At 52.8% G+C, this 17,091-nt stretch overlaps 2 protein-coding genes across 4 annotated transcripts in view; one reads left to right on the top strand and one right to left on the bottom strand.

Moving 5' to 3' along the window:
- PLA2G2C (phospholipase A2 group IIC) overlaps window positions 1-8,147 on the bottom strand; it is a 20,783-nt gene extending 12,636 nt beyond the window's left edge. The window contains exon 1 of the mRNA XM_032392268.1: window positions 7,943-8,147. The gene's annotated coding sequence lies outside the window, so the exon portion shown is untranslated. The remainder of the gene's footprint in view (window positions 1-7,942) is intronic.
- On the top strand, window positions 692-17,091 carry UBXN10 (UBX domain protein 10). Of its 3 annotated transcripts, XM_032392245.1 has the most exons (4): window positions 692-923; window positions 3,852-4,016; window positions 6,298-6,426; window positions 12,444-17,091. In XM_032392245.1, the coding sequence occupies exon 4, from the start codon at window positions 12,459-12,461 to the stop codon at window positions 13,302-13,304; it is 846 nt and encodes a 281-aa protein (XP_032248136.1). In that variant the 5' UTR covers window positions 692-923; window positions 3,852-4,016; window positions 6,298-6,426; window positions 12,444-12,458; the 3' UTR covers window positions 13,305-17,091. The 3 variants fall into 3 exon arrangements, with proteins under 3 accessions (XP_032248136.1, XP_032248127.1, XP_032248145.1); XM_032392236.1 differs by lacking the exon at window positions 692-923 and having other exon boundaries at window positions 3,310-4,016; XM_032392254.1 differs by lacking the exons at window positions 692-923; window positions 3,852-4,016; window positions 6,298-6,426 and adding an exon at window positions 7,742-7,809.

The following is a 17,091-nucleotide window of genomic DNA, read 5'->3' as shown; positions in this document are numbered from 1 at the left end:
TATCAGGTATCTCATTCAGGAGCTTAGCCCCTCTGAATCTCGGCTTCCCCTCCTATCAAGTGAGTCTAAAATACCTATGAGTAATTTCGAACATTTATTAAGAAGTTACTCAATGCCAAGTGCTGTTTTCTTTAAGGTCCTCACAGGTATTCCATGATTTAACCCTCACAAACGGAGAGGCTCTGCTATTGCTTTAGAGATGGAAACAAGAGTCAGAACAGCTTCCTTGAACCCACAGAGCCCTCAGCTTCACAGACTTGGGGGGACCAATGGAAACAGTGCAGGTAAAGCTGCTCGATACTGTAAAATGCTTTGACAGCGAAACGCAGCCCTCTTGTTATAATTGCAACGCTAAGGGTCCTCATATGTGGCTCGCTTCTCACAGGACAACAGAGGAGGGCTCAGGGTCCCCCATGATCCCAAGGAGCGCCCCCTGTTCCGGCAACAGCTCTCTCTAAATGCAAGTGGTCTTGAGGCGGCCCATCAGAAATCAGGCTAAATCTGATAACAGCAGGACTTGGAGTATGAACAATAGCTCCGTTGAGCCTGGAGAATTTGGCAGGCACAGAGCTTTGGCTAGATTTACTCCCTGTGACAAAGTTTCCCAGGAAAACTTCAAAATGAGTGTCCTGTGCAGAGCCCCGGGCCCGTTCATCAGGCGTCTTTGCTACTTCTGCCCCTCTCTGGCCAGATTCCGGTGGAGGTTGTAAGGCTCCGCCCTGACCAGGCCTGGTCCCAGCCAGCCTCCCTTCCAAGGGCCGCAGGGAGATTTTTAAATTAGGTTCCATCTCTACAGGCTGGCTCCCTTTCCTCTTCTGAGTCTGCAAAAATAACCGCGTGATGGCATAGTCCAAGAAGAAGGCACACACGTCTTGTAAATGAGCAGGTGATGACGCTTTGGAGAGACAAAGAAAGGGACCTGGGTGCGTTACTGGTAATGAAATCAGTGTCTCTCTGTGCGCCAGCTCCTCCTCTGTGCGCCAGCTTCTCCCTCTCTGTCAGCTTCTCCCTCTGTGCGCCAGCTTCTCCCTCTGTGCATCAGCTTCTCCCTCTGTGCGTCAGCTTCTCTGTGAGTCAGCTTCTCTGTGTGCCAGCTTCTCCCTCTGTGTGCCAACTTCTCCCTCTGTGTCAAGTTCTCTGAGTGTCAGCTTCTCCCTCTGAGTGTCAGCTTCTCCTCTCTGTGCCAGCTCCTCCTCTGTGCGCCAGCTTCTTCCTGTGAGTGTCAGCTTCTCCCTCTGTGTGGCAGCTTCTCCCTCTGTGTCAGCTTCTTCTTCTGTGCACCAGCTTCTCCCTCTGTGTGCCAGCTTCTCCCTCTGTGTGCCAGCTTCTCCCTCTGAGTGTCAGCTTCTCCTTCTCTGTCAGCTTCTCCCTCTGAGAATCAGCTTCTCCTTCTGTGTGCCAGCTTCTCCCTCTCTGTCAGCTTCTCCCTCTGCATGCCAGCTTCTCCTTCTGTGTGCCAGCTTCTCCCTCTGTGTGTCAGCTTCTCCCTCTGTGTGCCAGCTTCTCACTGTCAGCTTCTTCCTCTGTGTGTCAGTTTCTCCCTCCGTGTGCCAGGTTCTCCCTCTGTGTGTCAGCTTCTCCCTCTCTGTCAGCTTCTCCCTCTGTGTGTCAGCTTCCCCTTCTGTGTGTCAGCTTCTCCTTCTGTGTGCCAGCTTCTCCCTCTCTGTCAGCTTCTCCCTCTGTGTGTCAGCTTCTCCCTCTGTGTGCCAGCTTCTCCCTCTCTGTCAGCTTCTCCCTCTGTATGTCAGCTTCTCCCTGTGTGTGCCAGCTTCTCCCTCTCTGTCAGCTTCTCCCTGTGTGTGCCAGCTTCTCCCTCTGTGTCAGCTTCTTCTTCTGTGCACCAGCTTCTCCCTCTGTGTGCCAGCTTCTCCCTCTGAGTGTCAGCTTCTCCCTCTGTACGCCAGCTTCTCCTTCTGTGCGCCAGCTTCTCCCTCTGTGTGTCAGCTTCTCCCTCTGTGTGCCAGCTTCTCACTGTCAGCTTATTCCTCTGTGTGTCAGTTTCTCCCTCTGTGTGCCAGCTTCTCCCTCTGTGTGCCAGCTTCTCCCTCTCTGTCAGCTTCTCCCTCTGTGTGTCAGCTTCCCCTTCTGTGTGTCAGCTTCTCCCTCTGTGTGTCAGCTTCTCCCTCTGTGTGCCAGCTTCTCCCTCTCTGTCAGCTTCTCCCTCTGTGTGTCACCTTCTCCCTCTCTCCAATCTTGCTCTGTTCACTTCCCGACAGGTGTCTCTCCTGGGAGCTTCCCAAGAATGCACTTCCTGTCTCAGAGTCTGTGTCCAGGGAGGCCAATCTAAGCCCATGTAGACTGATAAGCAGTGAACTCACCTCTAAAAGGAGGAGTTTGAGGGGGCCTTGAATTACCTTAAATTTGTATTCCACTCCTATCTGCTCCTCATACAACCAGACAGGTAGAGCCTATCACTTTCTTGTTTGGCAGTTGAGGAAATCAAGGCTCAGAGAGAAGGGACACACAGCTACCAAGCGGCAGGACCGGGACGTAACCTCTGGTCCCAACCTCCAAATTCGGCGCTCTTTCCCCCTCACCAGGCTCCCTGCCTAGACCTCTTGCCCGTGTGGCCTTTTGAGGGTGACAGAGCATTTTCACAGACACTGGCCTCCACGGCTATGACTTAGGCAAGATGGGCACGGTTCTCTCCTCTGACTGATCCTTTGCAGGTGCTTTGGATTGTGCTGAACTGAAAGCAAGATCACAGGGCTGGCGGCCCAGGGACGTGAGGAAGGGCGAGAGCGTGGGGGGCGGGGTGGGGAGCATGGCATGGACTCTAGTGTCAGCTTCTAGCGTGGCAGCGGCGGGTTGGCAGGTCTCTGTGAGCAATGCTCTCAGACCCATCAATTCATCTGACACAGACAACGCTGAAACGTTGGTTGGCTTTTCTCCCCATGGAGAAAATAAGGAGGGAAGAACCCGTGAGCTCCGTAAGTCAAAGATCACGCTTTTCGTTCACCTATTTATTCCCAGTGCCTACCGGCACATGCAGGGCCTGGGGGTGTGTCACACTTCTACACCCTGCGAGGCTTCTGAGCACCTCACAGTAAGTCCTCCCGGCTCCCCGCTGGAGAAGTACTGCTATCACCCTCATTGTGCAGATAAGAGAGCCAGGCACGGAGAGATGGGAAATAAATACATATTTGAGGAATGAATGAAGGAATGAATGAATGATCAGAGTCCGATCATGTTTTGAGTTACAGAAATAGAAACAAAAATATACACTACCGAGGGCCAGCATGGGCTAAGCAGGGTTTGTGGATTATCTCCCTAAATCCTCTTCCAATACTCCCCATGTGGCCTAGATGATCAACCCCAGTTTCTAGATGGGAGAACAGAGACTGGCGGGGGTTGGGTATTTTGCCCTGCAAAGTGACGGAGCCAGGACTCGCCCCAGGTGTGTGGGTGCCAAAGGTGGCATCCCGAACCCTGAGCTGTTCTCCTGCTTCCCTGTGGGGCATTGCGCCGAGAGCTCTACCTATCCAAAACACCGCTAAGAAAACAAAACCAAAATGGCCCGAGCATCCAAGCAGATGCCACAAGCGCTCTTATTTGAGACACGATCCCAGCAAGGGGTCAGCCTCCTTTTCTCAGACGCAGCGGTTGAACAGGAAGGGAGTTATAGTGGAGGCTGTTAGGAGGCAGGCAAGGGAGAGACGGGAGTGATGAAAACAGTAACAGACCAAGCCTACGAACCTGGGGCCACTGAGTATAGGGGCAGATGGTTCTAGCTACAGCAACACTGTTGCGCCTGGAGTGGTTGTTGACTTCAAGTCGTCAAGAAAAGGCTGCATCGTGTAGGAGATTGCCAAGGTGCAGGGCAAATAACTCCAGATTCTCTGTCGGAGAAGAGGGTTGGAGCAGGGCACCACCACCTCCTGGGAGAGCCATTTAAGGTCCCTGAGCCTTCGCTTCATCACCTGTGAGGTGGAGACAATGAGCCTGACCCCCCACGGATTGCCAGCAAGATTCAACAAGTTCCTGAGGTCGAAAGCACTTGGTCAACTGTAGCCAAGGTGAGGTACCATGTTTTCTATGTTCTGCTTAAGAAGACGGGCAAGGAGGCACGACATTTATGGATGTTTTCCAACAATATGGGGAAACAATAGAAACCTGCAGTACTTCAAGAGGCAGATTTCGTTATCTAGAAACTTCCCTCTTGCAGGGCCTCTTGGGAAGCTGAGGCAACAGGATGCATAGTAACTGTGCCAGCCTCTTGGCCTCTCTACCAGAAGCCTCTTGGCCTCTCCCCCTTCTGCTTGAAGATTATCCAGGGTCTCAATCAACACGTCTAATGGGATCAAGGGCAGAATAATACACTGGGTATAGACTCCAAAATCTGGAAGCTGCTAGTTCAAAAAGAGGCCAGCTGCTCTTTGGGGACAAGCTGCTGAGACACTGAAGCTTTTGCCTTCAGCCCAACCCTGGGGGAGGTCATTTAGACTTCAAATCAGATATCCCTGGGGGATACCAAGTGGCAGCCAGCCGGGTCCCTCGGTGGAAAAGCCAGCTGTGGAATCAGCATTGTCTCTTAATTAATTTAAGTTTCATTTGCTGAGCGCCTACTGTGAAGCAGGCATTGTGTGGGCAAAGCAGGGGACTCAGACACAGGCACGTTCCTAGCCTAGAGGAGCTCAGGAGGAGCTGAAGGAGAGGCACACCGGAGGGTGAAACCAACACGATAATGAGCACTAACCCTCGCCAAGCATTCACCATGTGCCCGGCACTGTGCTAAGACCTTTACAGGTAGCGTCTGATTTCACCCCCGCCACACTCCCATTCTTAACCACCTACATTCTATAGAGATAGAAAGCAAGGGGCAGGGAAGTGTAATCAGCTACCCAAGGTCTGCAGCTAGCAAGTAGTGGAGCCGGGATTCGAACTCAAGCCTGGACTCCAGGGGCCATGCCTACCACCTCACAACCAGCACAATAGGCGGGTACAGGTAAAGGCGCCATGTGGGAGTGCCAGGGTGGGAGTGGGCTCTGGAGTATGGGGTGGAATCAGCCAGATTGGGGTTCTGGAACTGCTCTGCCACTCAAGAATTTGAAGGACCCTGAGGGTCAGTTGGTTTTTCTGGGCAAAGGAGGCCAACGATGCCTTTCTGGGAGACAGCCCTGAAGATCAGAGGAACTGACCTGGTGAGGGTGCATGTTGCCATCTTGGGCACATTCCACTGGACCAAAAGGGATCAGCAAAAGCCCATGAGGCTTGGGGGTGGGGAGGAGGTGGTCAGGAAAGGCCTCCATGAAAGAGGTGACTTTTTAACAGCGGCCTTGAAGGATCAGTACATTTGGATTGACTTCAAGGAAGGAAGCAGGGTGGGGTGGGCATGAGCAAAGGCCCTGGAGATGAAAAGACTGAAGGCCTATTTGGGGACCAAGCTGGCTGGACCCCATGGAGAAAGCCAGGGAGTAAGGGAACCATGGCTGGAAAGGAGGGTGAGTCCACATTTAACCTGGCAAGGCAGGCACCTCTGGCCATGTTTACTGAGAATCCATTGTGCGCGTGTGCCCGAGACGGGGCATTATAAGGTTCGTCCTTTGAAGACATGCTCTTTAAAGAAAGAGGGGAGACAAATGTAGCAAAGTCACCTCTCTCTTTAAAGAGCAGGAAGGCACAGCAATTGGCTGGTTGGTTCCTTCCCTCCAGCCTCCCCCTGGCACTGCACGATACTTGACACCAGGGAGCAAAGGGCACCTGCTGCTGAATATTAAACAGACCCTAGGCATAAGCACCATTTCAGTGCATGCCCACGTGGGGACACACACATACACACACACACACACACACACACACGGCGGGGGGCAGGGGGAGAAGCCAATTTGATTTTCCAAAAGATTGCATAATTCTTAGGTGCTATTAAAATAGCTGATGAAGAATCTACTTTAATCTTTTTTGGGTGGGCGTCGAAGGCCTGAAGAGCATTGCTTAGATATTTCTGACAGAATCATTTACAAGAAATAAGCCACCACTAGCACAGAGCTGCAAAGCCAATAGCTCCTAAAACCATCACCTCCTGCACCCTCTTGGGGCCTCAGATGCCACCCCAGATGCCCAGGGCGGGTCAGGGGGTGACCCTAGCAGGAGGCGTGCCCAGCAGCAGCTCCCACAGGTCAGGTGCAGCTTTGCTGACACAGGAAGAAACATCGCTGCCGAAATGATCCCCTCCTCCCGGGGCCCGAAGACCTTCCTATCACTGTCAGTCACATGGCACATAACCACGTCCGGCCTGCACCCGCTCTTCCATTCTTGGCTCAAACTGTATTGAAAACAATCTCATTTGTAACTCTTTAGGGACGTGTGACACACCTCCTCAACCAAACTGTGACCATCTTGTCTGGCGGATGGAGTCATGCCCTATCGCAATCCTGTGTCCATGTGCCCGGGATACACAAGATAGCAGATATCTGGCCGCAATGCTAGGTAATGAATCCTAATTCTTTCCTCTGATAATTTGGTCTTGGATGTCTACTAACATTATCTTCCATCTGCACATTCCAAGAGTCTAGAACCGTGCCTGGCAGACAATAATAGTCCAGTAAGGGCTCCTTCTGAAGCTATCTTAATTTCATTTTGGAAGAAAGTCTTCATTCATCAAGTTGGGATCTGAAGGGTAAGTGGGCATTAGGCAAAGGAAGGGAGGAGGCAGAGTTTGGGGAAGGTGGAGAAGAATCTTCCAGGCATCGGGAACAGCAGGAGCAAAGGTCTGGAGTGTATGTGTGTGGCCCTGTAGCAGGGAACTGGCTTCGGGGCCCTTTGGAAGAGCAGTAGGTCTTGGACAGAGTCAGAGGACGTGTACCCTCCCATTCGAGCAGGAGGGACGGAGGAAAGCAGGCAAATGTGTAGTCTGATGGCAGAACACTAACAAGGCTTCCATAGGATGGCTTCTCCTTTCTCTCTGAAGAGGGAGGTGAGGATTCTTCTGCGTGGGAGGAGGGGCAGGGGAGAGGGGAGAGGTTTCAGGAGAGAGGACAAGGTTTGAAATAACCACGAAGGAGAGAAGAGACAGAACTAAACGGGCGGGGGGGAGGGGGAGTGGAAGGATTTCTGGGTGGGGTTAAGGGTCCAGGAGACGTTGGAGACCACAGCTTTCCGCAAATTACGCTGAAGTCCGTGGCTGGTCCAGGTGTCTTCAGCCCCTGGGTGTAGGTAGACTGATGGAGTTTCATCAGGTGGGAGGGAGGGAGAGGTAGTAGGACAAGGGCATGGGGGATTCTCGCAAGGGAATGGCCTGGGCAAAGGACCGTGGGCTGGACAGGGCAGGGAAGAAGCAGGCTGGTGGGCGGCAAGAAAGCGCAGAGGGCAATGGGCTGCGAAAGACAAATGGGGTAGAGGTGACTGGGGTTGCTGGAAGTAGAGGGGTCGTGGTTAGGAGGGGCAAAGCAGGGCAGATGTAGTTGATATCAAGGGTCCAGCAGCGGCCGGGAGTGGGGGGCCGATGTGGAAGGGAGGTCACGGACTCGGTGTTGAAGGCTTGCACTGAGAACAGACAAGGACGAGAGGCCCCAACTCAACACAAGCCCTAAAAGCAGCCACTGAGCCTGGAGGGTGCCCAGAAATCAGTCAGTCCAGCAGCTTCTCCCCAAACCGGGGTCACTGAGCGGGCCGGGGCCTGCCCCCAGGTCACAGCCCACGGTGCTCCCCAGCCCGGCCCCGGGAGAGGAGCCAGGAGGACCCCCACCCGCGCGCCCCCGGGCCCCACCGACCGGAAGCACGTGGCCCCCTCCGCCGCGTTGCCCCGGAGACGCGGGCTGTTTACCAGCGGGACGGAGCCGGGCGCCGGCGGCGGATGGAGCAGCGGCCCAGGTGAGCGCGCTCTGCCGCTTGGGGACGCGGCGGGGGCTCCCCGGCCTCGGCCCCGGTGGCGCCCCCGGGGTACAGGACGGGGCCCGGGGAGAAGCGGCAACTCGCGGGGCAAAGCCAGCCCGGCCCAGCTCACCGTTGCCGGAATGGGACAGCTCCCGGGCTCCGCGGAAGCCGAGGGGCCTGGGAAACCGCGCCCGGCAGGGCAGTGCGGACGGGGGACACGGACAGACCCACAGGGCCCAAAGGACGTCCTGCACACGGAGAGACCGGAACCGGATCAGAGCCTCCCCCAGACCCATGCTCTTTCCCCCAAGCACCTCTCACTTTCTAGGCGTTCTTTCTTGCCCCTCCCCCAAATGCCTGCTTCCGCTGTTCCAGCTCAGCTCCTTCCTTTTAGAGCTCTCCGTACTTGGAAATAATTGAGCTCTCCTCCTCCACCTCCCCCCTCCCCCACGCTGCTCTTGCAACCATCCCCACTGCCTTTTCCAAACCTTTGATCACTTGGTGGCTTGTGGTCCAATTTCTCCACTCCCCCTTTTAAACGTGGCACTCTGCGTGGGACAGTGCATTCTAATCATTTAGTCGGGGGTAGAACTGGGAATGGTACCAAAGTTTTCTCCTGCTCAGGCCAACTACCATCTCCTGTTGATTCCTCTGAGTGCTTTCATCTTGAAAGCCTCACAGGGGGCGGAGGGGGGGGGGGGGTTGTTGGCAGGGGATAGTATTAACTGATAAACATTTTTAAAAGACCAATTCAAATGTATGCATCCTCGGTATGTATCAGCAGATGGTATGTGGGTGGGTGTATTTTACTGCATTTGCTGTGGGTTTAGATTTGGGTTGTGAGTGAAATGGGGTGGTCTGACCCTGTGCTGAGAGGTGGGCTCCTTTGGAAAGCAGGAATATGGCCTCAGCCTTTCCTGTCCAATGTTCTTCGTTTCCAGTTGATTTGGCAATTCATCTTAAGCAATGGGCACCTTTTGGCAGTTCCCTGGAAACAGTTACGAAGAATGTTTGTTTCCCGACTCCTGGCAGGCCTCTGGGGTGCAGCTATTCTGTTTAAGTAAACAGGCCACTTGCGTATTCAGCTGACAGCTTGATGGATGCCTACACCTAGATCTTGTCAAATCACTTTGTGGTTTCGTGGCTGCCAGGCCCGGAGGTGGGGAAATGAGCTGAGTGGGGTAATGATGGGCACTGCCCAAGCCTTCCTGGACCCAGGGGGGTGGGCAGAGTTCGGGACCCAAGGTGTGGGTACAAAGGCACGGTTGGCCCAGGTCCCCAAACACCTGTTCCCCCCCAGCTTCCCCTCTCTATGGAATAGATGCTGGGGAGAGTTGGTGCTCCCTCCGTGTAACAGATGGTCCCTGCACCCAGGAGGAGGCAGTGGGTTATGAAAGCAGGTTCGATGGAACGGTTTTACCTGAAGGAGGTGTTAATCTCTAAATAACCATGAGTGGGCTTATAGGAATTAGTCATAATTGAGGTTTTTTTCTCTGAGATAGCTCGCAGTCATGTTATCTTATGACCAGGGTGTCTTGAATATGACACCCCCTGAACATGGATAATTATATAGTACCAAAAGGTATAGAAAGTGCATGCACATACTCAAGTTTTACTGTTAAAAATAATCCAGCAGAGAGCCTGCGAGAACACATGACTTTCCTCATCAAAGTTGTTAAGGAAGAGGTTTCTAAGTTACCAAACTTACTGACAGTTAAACCTTCCCGAGGCATGTGTGGGAGTTAGAAGCCAAGTCTGTGATAATTCTGTAGAAGCTGTGGCAAATTAATAGCCATTCCTGGAGGGGGGGGAGGCGCCGAGAAGGGGAGCTCGTTCCCGAATTGAACTTATCTTTGGCAGAACAGTTGGACAATTACGACCTTCTCGTGTCATCCTGAGTTAAAGTGTAGAGCTGCTTAATTACAAATGAAAGACTTTAGAACTAAGCCAACAGCGGAAAAACCACATTCTTCACAGTTGATCAGAAAATAGATTAAATTAACAAGGAGACGGGCCGGCATTTTTTCATGCCAAGGAGAAGGTTCCTGAACTCCCAGCAGCCAGACTGGGTGTGAAAACCTAGTGAGAAGTGGAAGATGGGAGTGTGGAAAGACCCAGTCTGTGGACGGAGTGGAGCAAACATAGAGGCCTTTAAGTTAAGAAAGGGAGGGTAGCTTTCGAACTGGCTAGTACCTTGGGAACGTAGGGGAAGACTGTGTTTTGTTTGGGTATGGTTTCAATGGAGAGGAGTGGGATACTTTCTAAAATTTGGCAACATGGGTAAGAGGCACAGAACGATAATGTTAGAATGCAAAGCTACAGGGCTGGAATTGCATTGCTCAGGATTGTGTGACGAAGGTAGCTTGGAGTAAGTTGGTTTGAGGTTAGGATGCAATTAAAGTGGGGCATTAGAAGGCATTTCTTAGAAAAAGCATTATTCTGCATTTTTGAGGCAAGTTCATAGGCAGTAGCTCGCTGAAATCAACCTTCCCGCGTTACTGTGCAGTGGGCGGGGCACGCACGGGTCCCAGGATTTGCCTGGCTGGTTAGAGGTGACTAGGAGCAGAACCACCGAAGGCCCCGTGGGGAAAAAGCTCTGCAGCAACAGGTAGGGCTTTTGGACCTAAAATAATAGAAAACACTAAGCAAACAGAAAACCAGACACAAAAGCAAAAGAACCTTAACTCTTCTTAAGCCTTGACTACACATGCACTGAGCCCGGTGCTTACAGCCGTGGTTCCATGATTTTGTATTACTGTCTTCCTGTTGCAGATAAAGGGACTGACCTGGGAGGTATTTAAATAATGTTTTCAAGGTCATATGGCTAATTCTATAGATGAGGAAAGAGATGTATCAGAAAGGTAGAATGGCGGTCCCACGGTGGCTCAGCTAACTCTCGGCAGAGCCTGCCTCAGAACCCCAGACTTAGGACATCAGGTCCTGGTTCCTTTGCACTCAGACATGCTGCTGCTTGGGGACCATGGGGCACTGGGAAATTACCAGAAGGCCTTTAGAGGGTGGGGAGACACCTGGTCAGCCTGTGCAGTGGTGGTCAGGATTCCAAGGGAGGACAGGAGCCCTAGACGCCCCACGGTGTCCAGGGAAGGATGTAAGCAGGGTGTGGAAGGGGGAGGTGGTGGTAATCAGGTTAATGAAGGGGCCACCTAGATGGTGAGGAGGGGAGAAAGAGACCCGATCTGGCAATTCGGGCCTGCACAGAGGAATGCCCACGCCTCCTACCGACCTTGGGAACACGGGGCTTCTGTGGGATTTGGCTAGCACGCATGAGCACCCCTAGCGGGAGACGCACATACAGAGGCCCTCAGAGTGTTCACCAGGTAGCTGGGAAGACAGAAGGCGAAGCCTGGTCCTCCAGAACACGGCCGGGTGTCACAAGACCTGGGTTCTAGTTCAGGCTCTACCAATAACTGGCTTTGTGACCAGGGGGCAGTTGCTCTCACCCTCTGGCTCCTACATCTGTAGGATTAGCGCGTGCGCAGAGTCCCCTGTGGAGTGGGTCTAAGACACGGTTTGGTACACGATGGCCCACTGCCAGTTTTGTGTGGCTTGTGGGCTAAGAATAGGCTTTATACTTTTAAATGGTTGGGGAAAAAAATAGAAAGAAAAGGAATCTTTTGTGCCACATGAAAATGATATGAAATTCAAAGGTCAGTGTCCATAAACGAAGCTTTATTGGCACATAGCCTCACCCGTTTATTTACCTGCTGTCTGCGGCAGCTGTCACACCCCAAGGGCAGAGTTGTAGAGTTGCGACTGACCCCGTGGCCGGCAAAACTGAAAATATTGGCTATCTGGCCATTTACAGAAAAGGCTTGCTGGCCCCTGGTCTAGAACCTGTGTACCTCCCTGTGAGTTCTGGCCAATGGGCCAAGATCAGCAACGGTGCCCCCCCTCCCCTTCCCCACCCCCCTGGTGACAAAGGTAGGGCAGTGGAGGGATTTTTGACATTAAGTGATTTGTGCAGAGACACCTTGGGGATTACTGTTACTGTTAATAGTAACTAAAAGGGCGGCAAAGCTGAATGAAAAGAGGAAGGAAAAGGAAGGAAGGTCAAACTGTGGGTAGAAAGGGAGAGTCAGGAAAGGCCTAGGGGAGAGGGAAAACGGGTCAGTGGCTTCGAGGGCAGGGCTGAATCATTGGAAGAGAGATCACGTGGCTCCCAAATACTGAAAACATGTTCAGAAAAAATTAGCCAGTCCCCGCTCTGGATTGTGACAAGGCTTGTTGCTTCTCATCCCTCTGGTCTCTCAGCTTAAAGTATCCCCTACCCCCGTGAGAATAAGAATTTGTCTCCCCGCCACCACCAGTCACTCTGTGGTGCCTACTTTGTTTATTTCACGTCAATTATTACTCATTGAAAATACCTCTTTACTGGTGGGCTCCACACCTGTCTTCCCTCACTCTTGGTTCACTGATTTTTCCAAGTGATTGGAATGACTGATAGAGCGAAGGAATGAATGGCAGCCGGTGCCCCTCCCCCGATGCCCGAAATCCAGAGAGAAGCCCTCCTGGCCAGTTGGCACTAATTCCGGCCCCTGGGGGTGACTGGCTTGGAGGCAGGAGTCCTGGGAAGTGTAATCCACGGCTTCTCTTCTCTCCTGCTTCCTTAGGGGTCTGCAGAAGCAATGGCCACAGAAGCCCCTGTGAACCTAGCCCCCCCTGAACGCAGCACCGTCGGCAGCTCGACAGCTGACAGCTTCATCTGGCAGCCAGACTCGGCCAACATGCACGTCCTCAGGCCCAAGTCCGCCAAGGGACGGACGCGGCCCAGTCTGCACAGACCACAGGGCACAGAGCTGTGCCCTCACCGCGCGCCAGCCTCCCTGCCTCCAGCCATCCCCTGCGAGTCGCCAAGCAGCCAGAGACCGGGAGCCTGTGCCCCCAAGTCTCCAAACCCGGGAGCTCCCGATGAGATCCCCGAGCTGCTGCAACAGGTGCCGGTTGGCGCATCCTCTTCCCTCAATAAATACCCAGTCCTCCCTTCCATCAACAGGAAGACCCTGGAGGAGGGGTCTGTGGAAACAGTAGCTAAAAAGGTCGGCTCCCTGCAGCTGGGCAGCATCCAGGCTCTTGACCAAGAGGAGACTGGCACCGTGAAGACAAGTGAAGATGATTCCAGAACTCCTGCTTATTCCCCAGAGAGGAAAGTCATCATCCAGACCAGGAGACAGACCTCCCCCAGGGCTGGGGACGTGGAGGAGACATCAGATCGAGAGCCGAGGCTTCTGCTGGCCGTCAGATCGCCGTCGGGCCGAAGGTTCGTTCACCATTTCCGGCCCACCGACGCCTTACAGACCGTCGTAGCCGTGGCCGAACACCAGAACCAGGCCAGTTACCAGCCCTGCAGCATCGCAGTGATGGGGGTGCCCAGGAGACGTTTCTCTGACCTCACCAGGTCTCTGCAGGAGTGCAAAATCCCCCACAAGTCGGTGCTGGGCATCTCTCAGGAAGAAGGGGAGGGGGAGCCCTGAGTCCACAGTGCCCCAGCTGGGGTCCTGGGTCTCTGAGTAAGGAGCACGCTTGGGTGCTGTGTCCTTCCCGGCAGCTCAGTACCAAGTGCCATGTGAACCTGGTGCGGCTGTGATCCTTGGCACTCATCTTCACAGCCCCTCCTCTGAAGGAGTGAAGTTTGCACGTGCGCCAAGCGCACTGAGAAGGTTCTCCTCCAGTCGTTAAATTGCCTCCAGCCCTGGAGTGGACTGGCAGGTTACCAGGGCTGTTGCTGTAACCACGGTGACCAGGTCTCCCCCTTCCCCGAGTTCTGGGTCCTTTCTGGAGCACCCGCGTGCCTTTCCAATGAACTCTCACTCTCTTGAAGCCAATGGTTTGCCTTTCTGTATTTGGTGCGGGATTAAATACTTCCCAGAGAGGATTCTAGTCTGGTAAATAACCAGGGCTCAGGAAATGTCGAACTGGCATTTGTATTTCTTGTAAACATCTTTAAGAAACAGGCAGTTGACACTATCTTGGAAGCAGCCCCTTGGCTGGGCTTGGGTGGCTGGCGTTTCTTGGGGATTACTGTTTGTGTGATGTGGCTTCAGAGGAGAGAAGAAGTCTTTTGCTAATACGAATCCCCCAACACATCAACGTTTCTGAAATAGTCTGAGAGCTAGAAAGTGAATTGCTTCCACCACCATGGATTAGCCAAGTAGCCACTTTTAAATAGAGAATAAGTAGGTTGGCAAATACCGGTAGCTACTGTCTGTATGTAGCACTCTTCCCAAACTGAGAAAAACCGGTGTAATCTGATTTCCTTTGCTTTTGTCACTAATGGAATCTTTCTGTTTTTAAACTGTACAAACTACAAGTCTGTACTAGTTTGCACCGAAGGCCCCCTTGGCCTATCTGGGTATGGAGACGTGGTTTCAGTGCCTCGCCTCCTTCCAACAGAGACTCCCTGGAGTGGGGACAGCAGTGCCCCTGTTCTGTGATTTCGGAACCTCCGGGAGGACAAGGGTGCCTCCGTCGGGCGTCACTCGGCTGCACCTGTGCTGAGAGACCATGTGCCCACGTGTCTGTCTGATTGAATGCCTTAGCCCCTAGCTGTGTTGAAGACCACGGGGTCTTGGCTTTCCAACTCTGAAGTGGTGACGTGGACAGTTTGCCAAAGTTCTCTTGTATCGGGAGTTCAGCAAGGCTTCCAGCTCTCCTCAGGATCCTCTTTGTAGCCAAATCACCATTCAGAGTAGGGAAGCCGGTCCCTCAAGAGCTCAGCCATCACAGAGCGCTGGGTATGGATGCGCTCTCCCTGCCCCTGGGTACACAGAGAGGGCAGGGGTTCTAGAAGCCTATCACCGTGGCAGCCTCAGCAACAAGTGCGTCTTGTACGTAGATAAGGAAGGCAGCTGGAAATGTTACTTCCGGCAACTTGATACTCAGCCATGGAGATTAACGCCAACATCATTTCCTCTAAAGAAGGCTCACCTTGTCCTTCCTGCATCCCACACCACCCAGATCACTCGAGAGTGGGTTCTTTCAGAATGTGTGGTCCAATTTTCTAATACCAGCTTGGTTGCAAAGGTCAGCTGGGGCTTGCAGCACCTCGGGCAGGCCCACACAGCTGGCCACCTCTCCCAATCAGCGACCATGATGGAGGGGACTGGGGGGTCGAGCCCGGTACTCTCAGTACAGGCATTTACCTCCCACCCAGGACTCAGGTGCATATCCGCCTCTGATCTAGGAGGCTGGGGGAAGATCCTCCCACAAAAGCACACCTACTCTATGGTAAGAATAAAATCCCACCCACCTGGGACTCGGTAATTTCTCCAGGCAGGAAATCTGTAGAAAACTTCAGTGAAACAGTGCTCGAGGGAGCTAGAGTCTTCTGCACTTACGGTTTTGCTGCTGCAATTTAGCTTGGAATTTGGGGGTGGCAAAAAAAAAGTGGAAGGCATGAAACATAGAAATATTTTAGGGTGTCTTAGGACATGTGAATAAAGCTAGATTTGAGCCACCCTAATAAACTTCTTTGGGAACAAAAGGATGATGACACAATAAAAATTGATTTGTGTGAAACCGAGTCAGTGGAGAAGCGCGGCTTCTATTTTAGTGCAGGACTCCGGCCACGGTGCTCTGGCGGACAGAGGGGCTCACAACCTCACCTTCTTGGGAAAGCACTGGACTCTGCTGTGAAATCCAAGTCCTCGTCCCCAGGCACCCTGGCTACCCACCCTTCCCACCTTCCCATAGCTCTTGCTTTTAGGTTACAGGATAGCACCAAGCTCTGTGTGGCAAGAGTCTCCTGAATTTCTCCTAAAAATCATTCTGAGTACTCTCCTTTGGAGGTTGGCAAGAGTGGCCTCTATCAGACTGTCAGAGGGATGACTCTGTAGGTGGCACGGTCATGTGGGCACCCTGGTCTCATGGGTGGCCTTGGGTGACCACTTTGTAGTCACAGACCTCACTCATTCATCAAACCAGTGGTCACTGAGGACCTACCCTCAGTGTAGTATCACACATGGGTGGCCGGCACTGGCGTCCCACTAAGGGACCACTGGCAAGGAAATGTGGAAGCACCTCGGGGCTCTCAACTCCAACCCGACCGAAGTGGGTGGCTGTAGGTTTACCTGCGAAGGACCCTGGAGTGAGGAGCAGATAGGCTCTTGCTGTCCCCTCGCCGGCCCTGTGGAAATGCAAAGGCGAGTCCTCCCCCACCTTTCTAGCGACTTCACCAGGAATAGTGGTCATTAGGGACGTGAACTTTGCATAGGACAAAGCTTCAAGACTAGTTTTCCCAGCATCTCCCCTGATATGGTCTAAGAGGTAAATTAGTCCTGGCAGCAGAAGGAACAGCAGGAGAAATAAGTGACTCATCATTTAGAAGCCCAAAATTTTTCACCAACAGATGGCAGGTGGTTTTAACACAACAGTCCTTGCCCTGAAACCACCTGGGGATCCAGCCACCAGCCGGTAAGCCAGGGCAGTCCTGATGAAGAGATGCAGGTGAACTTGACTGTGGGCCAGCAGTCGCTCCAGAGATCCCGCAGAAAATATTCCACAAGCAAAGAAACGTAGACAAGCCTTGAGGTTTCCATGACCATGAAAAACCTTAAAGTCTAGTGACTGATCACTGTCCCAGGCATGCATTACAAAAGGACGCACTCCAGGAACTAAGTTTCGCTTTTGTCCATGCACTTTACCACCATGTCCAGTGGGTTTCTAGTGTCAAATAAAGCCATGCTGCCCCAAGGGGCAAAAAAAGTTTCTCTTTACACAGTTTTTTAATAAGTTGAGATAAAAGGGCGCACGGTTTCCTGTAGTTTGAGGTGTATCTTAGACGAGCCTTTTATATGGTAAGAGGATCTACTTTCCTACCTTTTAAACGGGGTTGCAAAGAAAACTAGATGACTCGACTTCAGCCTTAGTCGGGAGTCATTCTGCGAAGCAAGCAGGAACATCCGTTTCCACAGTGCACGGCGAAACACACCACCATCAAGTGCAAGGTTTGGAGCCCGTTCACCCTTGCCCGGAGCCAGAACCAGCCCAAACCCAGCCAAGGTCAGAGGCCACTGCGGAGGAGTTGGCGAAACCCAAGCGGAGCCTCCTTTTGGTGACTCACTCACACACAAGACAGTAACTCACGTTGTAAAAATAAAATTGGGTGTTTGGTTTTTCGTCTGCACGGGTGGTGTGACATTTTCCCTTCCCGAGCAGGGCAGCGTCTGGCGGCCCTCTCTGACGCCCCTCTGTGTTCCTCTACCTTCACACCGTGGAGGAAGCGGCATCGCTCCTGAACGATTTATGCGGAAGATCAGATCT

This window comes from Phoca vitulina, unplaced genomic scaffold (assembly GCF_004348235.1).
Source record: "Phoca vitulina isolate PV1807 unplaced genomic scaffold, GSC_HSeal_1.0 scaffold2, whole genome shotgun sequence".
NCBI lineage: Eukaryota > Metazoa > Chordata > Mammalia > Carnivora > Phocidae > Phoca > Phoca vitulina.
Note: the sequence above shows the minus strand (reverse complement) of the source record. Positions and strands in the feature narration are given on the sequence as shown.